This window comes from Populus nigra, chromosome 7 (assembly GCF_951802175.1).
Source record: "Populus nigra chromosome 7, ddPopNigr1.1, whole genome shotgun sequence".
Classification (NCBI taxonomy): domain Eukaryota; kingdom Viridiplantae; phylum Streptophyta; class Magnoliopsida; order Malpighiales; family Salicaceae; genus Populus; species Populus nigra.
In genome coordinates this window covers 9,812,001-9,820,953 of record NC_084858.1, presented here as the reverse complement: position 1 = coordinate 9,820,953, position 8,953 = coordinate 9,812,001, and the positions used below count along the sequence as shown (strand labels likewise).

General features: G+C 34.4%; 1 protein-coding gene across 1 annotated transcript; it reads right to left on the bottom strand.

Annotated features, from left to right (window-relative positions):
• Positions 1 to 1,221: 1,221 nt before the first annotated feature.
• LOC133699154 (uncharacterized protein At3g28850-like) lies at positions 1,222 to 3,980 on the bottom strand. The gene has a single exon (XM_062122308.1). The coding sequence runs from the start codon at positions 2,866 to 2,868 to the stop codon at positions 1,537 to 1,539; it is 1,332 nt and encodes a 443-aa protein (XP_061978292.1). The 5' UTR covers positions 2,869 to 3,980; the 3' UTR covers positions 1,222 to 1,536.
• Between the last annotated feature and the right edge of the window lie 4,973 nt (positions 3,981 to 8,953).

Sequence of the window (8,953 nt, the reverse complement as noted above, 5' to 3'; positions counted from 1 at the left end):
CCCTAACAAAATTGACCTCCCAAGGTACTCTTTTTTATGATTAAACCCTCTATTAAATTGATAAACTTCTTTAAAAATATATTGAGTCTTTAAAACCAAAAGAAGATATTTCTACAATTTTATTTTTTAAATATAGGTAGCAACAGTCTCCATATATTGAATAATCATTTGCCTCCTAAGTCTATTTTTTTTTTAATTTTAGAAGGAAATTCTTAATTTTGACAAGGTTATTTCTTATTCTCCATATATATATATATATATATATATAATTGTGTGTTTGGCATCAAAGTTGTTTTTGCGGATATGGTATAAAAATATAAATTAAAAATAAATTTTAGAAAATAATTTTTAATAAAATTTATAAAAAATGATATATTGATTAACCAACCACTGTTATTAGTGAAATACAATGCAATAACTCATTACACCAATAAACAAAATCCAAGAGGTGTTTATAACTTATAACTGAAGTTGCCTTTTCATTTATTGTGCCCCTTTCAAATGAATTTGTCATTTTGTGAAAAGTTCAAGTCGAAACTTTGAAAGAAGTGCGAGGGCAACTACTCCTTGCCTTCTTTTATACTTGTGTTAGTCCAAAGAAACAGGATTGACCTTGCCGCTCTTCTCAAGGGCACTTGCCCAAGTCTGAGCACCCAGAATTCTTCACCTACTGTTTTATTACACAGAAAAGCAACAATTAACAATTCAACTGGCATAGTTCTATAGGGATTGATATATTCCATAGAGGAATAAGGTAGTCTCTCATTGTCCGCAAGAAAATTGAAGCAAAATCACTGTCCTATACAATATTAAGGAACATTAAGTTGTTTTAATCAAACTGACACCATGCGTCCACTTCTGTTCCGTTCCTTTGAGTTGAGGCAAGACATGTGAATTTGTCACGGTCCAAAAATAAGATGTCACGGTTTTGATTCCAAAGTAGCTCACAATTGAGTACAGATGTAATGATCACATGAATACTTGCATTTTTTGGACCTGGGTAGAGAGTCCTATAAATGTTTGCGAAGAAATGATTGTCTTCAACAAAAGAGTGACAAACAGCTGTGATTACACATGGATAAATATAGAGCTGCACCTAAAATTCAAAATCATGGCAAAAGCAAGCACTCAATAGCCTTTATCTAGAATTATGTTTCTTCCTTCAACACTTCATCAATACGTTTAGAAAGGGAAAATCTAGAGATAAATTAGAAAAGCAAAAGAGCAAGAGAGAGAGTGAGTATATCACTCTTCCAAGTATATTGAACTTCCTGAAAGGGAAAAAGGACTACACGACCTTTTTTTTTCCTTGTCAAAAGTATATAACCATCAGAATACATGACTGAGGATCTAATAAACCTGCTTAGGATAAAGTATTCCCTACTTCTTCTATTGCATTTCCCCACATGAACCTCCCTACAAACATCCCATAAAACCCGCTGTACAACAAACAACGCACAAGGAAAAACCCAGAAAAAATTGAAACAAAAAAAAGAAGACTAGGGAGAAACGAAAATCTTGAGTATCCACTGAAAACTAGTCACAGCAAATGGGGCAGCGTATTAGTCCATTCTCATTGCAATCAGGGCAACGCTGAAACCCATATTCACCAGTCTCTTCTCCTTCTTCTAACTCTTCCTGTTCTTCATCATCACCTTCATAATATATCTTACAACTCCCTGAACACGTCTCACAAGGCACAAATCTGATATCCCCACAAGCTTCACAAGCCTCTCCACCTCCACCTCCACCACCATCACCCAACATTTCACATCCTTCAACCAGTTTCTCTAATTGTCCTTCCTCGTGCATTCGCCGAATTTCCTCTGCTCCGCCAACGTATTTTCCCCCAATAAACACTCTTGGTAACCCTCCCCCACTAAACCCTTCTCCCATTAGCTCTCTCAACTCCTCCTTGAACCCTGAATGCATTGATACATCTCGTTCATCAACGCGAACTCCTAAGCTTTTTAATATCAACCTCACATGGCAACAAGCCTCGTATGTTTTGCGCACCCCTCGCAAGCTTGTAAAATAAACAACTAACTTATCCTTACTGCGCTCACAATCTTTTGCAACAAAATTTACCTTTACAACATCATTCACAAGCAATGACGAATCATCACTTGCAAAATGAGGCCGTTTCTCGCTATCTAATGGCTTAATGTAAAATGAATGTGTAGGAGAGAGCTCTTCCAATGATTTTCTAAACGTAGAGATGACTTCAGGATCGAATTCCGGACACTTGGAATTAGCATCCTCATCTGCAACTTGAAGCCACCCAGGCGTGTTATTATCGGGAGACAATGTGCCATTCGGCTGCAAATTCATTTTGGGACTATCAGGTATTGATCTTGGATCACGAGAAACATCAAAAGAGAAACTGCGAAACCGATGAGACAAATGAGGAGGAGTCATCATATCTTCAAGCCCTGCCATCAATTCCCAAGTATTGATAGTTTCTGGCTCTCCAGGTGATGTCATAATTGGAGTCCTTGGAACAACTTCTGGGATTTTTTCTTGGATCATACTAGACCAAGTCTTGGCCTCAATGAGTCCCATCGAAAACTCCTCCTTGCTATTCAATTCTTTACTATCCTTCACGAACCCATTTGATCCGTCAAAATCACTAACATTCTTCCTTTGATCATCGCCTTTCACAGCAACATCAACAGTCCCATTCTGATTCTGATTCGCAGAATCAAGCGCGAGTGTACCTAATGTGGCGGAGGTGAGTGCCACCACATGGTAGCTATCGCCTTTTTGTCGTGGTGGATGAACAACATGCATGGAATAGCTTCGAGGCACCGGTGAATACGGTGTCTGGCAATGCTTGCATCGCTTTTGTTTAGAACTTGCGCAACCCATTCCTTCTTTTCACAATTCAAATCAATTGAATTTCAAAACAAGCAAAAGTCAAAAAATAAATGACAAGAGAACTAGTAAAACAAACATCCCCCTATCTGGAGGATGAATTGGATTGGAAGGTCTATTTGGTAGAGATTCTGATGATAAAATTAAAAAGAAAAAGAAAAAGAAAAGGAGGATTATGAAGAGATTAAATGATTAAGAAATTGCTTAAAGTTGAAGAGAGAATCAGAAAGAAGCTTCTTTTCAGTTTCTAGTTTGTGACAGAGCAGAAGAAGAATAGTAATAGTAATAATAGATCATCACCTGCATTTATCTATATCATAAATAAGGAAAAACTGCAAAAGACAAGCTTCATCAAAACACGTTAAACAACATGAAAAAACATCAAGAAACAAGAAACTTCCTAGATGGGGTTTATTAATTGATGATTAAGAAAACAAACCCAGGTTTAATCAAAGAAAGACTTGTAAGGATGGAAATTAAGGTATGATCCCCTTAATAAACCAAAAGTTTGGAACCTTGAAGGAATGCTGGAGACTGGAAAAGGAATGTAATTCTGTTACGGAGAAAGAAGGTAAATTTAACGGGGGAAGGATGATTTTTTTTTGTTTTGGATTTAGATATCTGGGGGTTTTCAAAAATGAATGAAATGATTGGATAGAAGAAAAGAAAGGGAGATTATGGATGGAACGATGGAAAGGAAAGGAAGAATGAAAGAAGAAATTTGAATTCTTCAAAGTCAAAATAGAAAGGCGCATGGCTTTATTCTTATAAACAATTTTTCTCTTTCTAGATTTTAAAAGGGGAGTGAAGAAGTTAGTTTCGAAGGTTTTGTTGCTTTTAAACGTTTCTAGTTTTTGTTTGTTTGTTTGTTGTGTAGGAGAGCGAGGGGGAGAGAGAGTGTGTGAAATGAGGAAATTTGGAATTGTAGAAAGAAAGGAATCGCCAAATGCGGGAATTATTGCTTGATTGTCTCTCCTCACCCCCACAAAATATACAGAGTGTTGACATCATAAAATTTTGTGAATGTCTTCTGCTGAGGAGATAGATAGAAAATGGAACGGAAGCCTCTTTGTAAAGGTTGTGGAGGCCAATGCCAGTTTCTCATTGGATCGTGTGATAATGAAGGGGCAAATGTGATTGTGCGGCTACCTGCCAGTAAGAGAGCTTGGGATTTTTCATTTTGGCTTTGCAATATGCTAGTGTGGGTGATCAAGATTTAACCAGCCATGCTTTGACCAATCTAGGCCCGAACCAACTGGAATTTATTAAATGGAAAAACCATTACGCCAACACTGCTTTTGTAGCCTAAATTATTAAGGTTTTTTTTTTTTTGTTAAAAAAAAGGAGTTATTTCTAATATTAAAGAAATCCTTCCCTTTTTTTTTTCCTTTACTAACAATGAGATTACAATGAAGGTGAGATTTGAACTAAAGAGGTCTAGCAAGCTAATCCAAAGTAGACACGCGAAGAAAAAAATAGCATGTCAAATTAGAGACCGAGTCAACAATAAACACTGCAAATCTATTCGATTCAGTCCCTAATGATATGATTGCTAAAATTCTCAAAAACATCTTCCAACAATATCTAAAAGACTATAAAAATGTAAAAACAAGGTAAAATAATCTAATTTCATTAGAATATTTTACCTAAGATTTGATCAATATTGTAAAAATCATAATAAAAACTAAATAAACTAAACATCTACACAAGTGTGCCTCTAACAAGTTATAGCTATACTACTAAATAGATGATTCACGTCACCCTGCAGGCTATGTAAAAAAAATTTTTGTATAAAAAATTATGCTCTCATTATTAATTTAAGATCCAGGTTATTGATTCAAATAAGTTCAAGTTAATTTAATAATATGATTATAGAAAAAAGCCAATTATAATAATAAACAAAAAAATAAACAATAACTAATTAAAAATATAAACGTATGTCAATATTATCAAAAGATAACCTCTAAATATTCTTAAATAGTCTCAATGATCTTGTTTCATTACAAAGCAAAAACTAAATAAGAATGTGATAAACTTATAAAGAGAAAAAAAAATGTGAAGTTCAATTACTAGTGAATTAAACACTAAAGTACAAATTGAAAAAAATCAATTTTAAAAAAGAACAAAAAAAATTCCTAACTCTAGTCAACAAAATTTCCTATCATCCAAAATTAAAAAAACAAAACAAATAACAATCAAAAGAATGAAAATCAAATCTAATATAAAAACTAGTTAGGCGGTCCGGGCTACACCGCGGGACAACTTTTTTTTTCATAAAAAATATTAAAAGAATTTAAGACCCAAGAGTGTTGGGTCTGTCTGAAAAGGAGATCCAAGAGCCTAAGACCCAGCGTTACAGCCAGACCTAAGACTTTTGAACTTAGAGTTGCAGCCACACCCAACAACAATATTTATAATATTAATAATAATATATAACTTGTATGGCCCAGGTTCATATATTTTTTAATCTCTTAAAAAAAATAATGGTTTTTCTTTGATATTAATAATATTTTTTTTAAATTTATTAATGATAATAATAATAATAATTTTTAATTTTTAATTTTACCCTTCAAGTCAAAATCTTTGGTTGTTTTTCAATATTAATTATATTTTTAAAAATTTATTAATTATTATATTAATAGTTTTCATTATAATACAAATAATAATATTTTTAATACTAATATTATTATTAAACTTGTGTGACCCAAGTTGAAGTGGATCTGGTGACTAGTACTTAAAAGTGTATTTTTATTAAGGTTTTATATCATCATTTTGCACTTGAAGTATCAATAACTCCTTAACTAGAGCATGTTTTATAATAACAAGTCTGATAATATAAGATAGCTTTAATTTATGATAAATGTTCATTTTAAATGCAGACATATCTCATAAATCAAAGGATTGATTAATGTGATTAACTATTGAAAGTGAAAGGACAAAGAAAAGGTTAAGCTTAGAAAGGAGATACCAATTCAATTCAAATTGGAACACTGTTCAGTTATTGAGTCATATCTGGAGCTGTAGATCTTGGATTTCAGTTTGATTTATATGGATAGAAAGCTAAGAAATAGGCCTACAATGTTCATGAATAGTGGAAGACCTAAATTTACCGTTTTCAAATTCAAAGTTTGGCCACAAAAGAGAAGTTAGAATCTGTTCTGCAATCCACCTCAAACACTACTCAGAAGTTTAACCATAGCTGGAGTTCTAAAAGGCAAAATGACGCCAAATTTGGTGGGTGGAAGGATAAGACAATTTCCAACAACTTTCATGAAGACAACCTGCTCAAATTATGAAATTAGTAATGACATTTCATCCAGACAAGAGCTTGAGGGTTATCCACTATGTCCACCAGAAGCGCTACTTAGTATTTTAGCCATTTCTCAAGTTATAGCGATCCAAATGCTCTGAAATTTTATGAGTGGAAAGATAAGTTAATTTCCAACAACTTTTATACGGAACACTTTGCTAAATTCTGATTGAATCAATGTCATTTCATCCAGCCAAAATGCTTGAGTGCTGTTATCCACAAAGTCCACTAAATCAATAGTTTGCCACTACATCAATAAGATAATTTCCACCAACTTTTATGGGGAACACTTTGCTAAATTCTGATTGAATCAATGTCATTTTATCCAGTCAAAATGCTTGAGTGCTGCTATCCACAAACTCCACTACATCAATAGTTGACCACTACATCAATAAGATGATTTCCAACAACTTTTATGAGGAACACTTTTCCAAATTCTAATTGAATTAATATCATTTCATCCAGCCAAAATGCTTGAGTACTCCTATCCACAAACTCCATTAAATCAATAGTTGGCCACTACATCAACAAGATGATTTCCACCAACTTTTATGGGGAAGACTTTGCCAAATTCTGAATGAATCAAGGTCATTTTATCCAGCTAAAATGCTTGACTGCTGCTATCCATAAAGTCCACTAAATCAATAGTTGCCCACTATAACAATAAGATGATTTCCAGCAACTTTTATGGAGAACGCTTTGCCAAATTCTAATTGAATCAATGTCATTTCATGCAGCCAAAATGCTTGAGTGTTTCTAACCACAAAGTCCACTAAATCAATAGGTGGCCACTACATCAAAAAGATGATTTCCAACAACTTTTATAGGGAACACTTTGCCAATTTCTGATTGAATCAATGTCATTTCATCCAGCCAAAATGTTTAAGTGATGCTATCCACAAAGTCCACTAAATCAATAGGTAACCACTACATGAATAAGATGATTTCCACCAACTTTTATGGGAACACTTTGCCAAATTCTGATGGAATCAAAGTTATTTCATCCAGCCAAAATGCTTGAGTGCTGCTATCCACAAAGTCCACTATATCAATAGGTGGTCACTACATCAAAAAAGTGATTTGCAACAACTTTTATGGGGAATATGTTTGCCAAATTCTGATTGAATCAATGCATTTCATCCAGCCAAAATGCTTGAGTGCTGCTATCCACAAAGTCCACTAAATTAATAGGTAGCCACTACATCAATAAGATGATTTCCACCAACTTTTATGGGGAATATGTATGCCAAATTCTGATTGAATTAATGTCATTTCATCCAGCCAAAATGCTTGAGTGCTGCTATCCACAAAGTCCGCTAAATTAATAGGTAGCCACTACATCAATAAGATGATTTCCACCAACTTTTATGGGGAACACTTTGCCAAATTCTGATTGAATCAATGTCATTTCATCCATCTAAAATGCTTGAGTGTTGCTATCCACAAAGTCCACTACATCAATAGTTGGCCACTATAACAATAAGATGATTTCCAGCAACTTTTATAGGAAACACTTTGCCAAATTCTGATTGAATCAATGTCATTTCATCCAGCCAAAATGCTTGAGTGCTGCTATCCACAAAGTCCACTAAATCAATAGGTAGCCACTAAATCAATAAGATGATTTCCACCAACTTTTATGGGGAACACTTTGCCAAATTCTGATTGAATCAATGTCATTTCATCCATCTAAAATGCTTGAGTGATGTTATCCATAAACTCCACTACATCAATAGTTGGCCACTCCATCAATAAGATGATTTCCACCAACTTTTATGGGGAACACGTTGCCAAATTCTGATGGAATCAAAGTCATTTCATCCAGCCAAAATGCTTGAGTGCTGCTATCCACAAAGTCCACTAAATCAATAGGTGGCCACTACATCAAAAAAGTGATTTCCAGCAACCTTTATGGGGAACACTTTGCTAAATTCTGATGGAATCAAAGTCATTTCATCCAGCTAAAATGCTTGAGTGCTGTTATCCACAAAGTCTCTAAATCAATAGGTGGCCACTACATCAAAAAAGTGATTTCCAGCAACTTTTATGGGGAACACTTTGCCAAATTCTAATTGAATCAATGTCATTTCATGCAGCCAAAATGCTTGAGTGCTGCTATCCACAAAGTCCACTAAATCAATAGTTGCCCACTACATCAACAAGATGATTTCCACCAACTTTTATGGGGAAGACTTTGCCAAATTCTGAATGAATCAAGGTTATTTTATCCAGCCAAAATGCTTGAGTGCTGCTATCCACAAAGTCCACTAAATCAATATGTTGCGATGTCGCGGTCGCACAAATTAATTACCCTAGCTTTAAACACAACACACAAGATAGTATAGAGCAAGCAAGGGGTCGATCCCACGAGGAAGATTCAAGTTAGATTTTTATGCTAGATGATATGTAATTTGGGGGGGTTTGGACGTTATCTAGGCTAAAGCAAAAGAAAACAGAAAACTATCAAACTAAATTTAATAAAATCAGAAAATTATCAAGAGAACAAACCTTGGTCACAAGCACACATCCACCTACAGAAATCAGAACTGATCATGGAAACGAAACATCAATTTATATTCTGAATATTTATCTCTTCTTAACATTGGTTAGTTAACGGATCCGCCGTATAACTAGCCCTAACCATCAAACATCCACAGTGTCCGCACTAGTAATTTAATTCAATGGCAGCCTTAAGAACTAGATAAGTTGATTAATCAAGAAAACATAATTGTCCGCAGTCTATGTTTGATTTGATTGAATGTTCTCCCT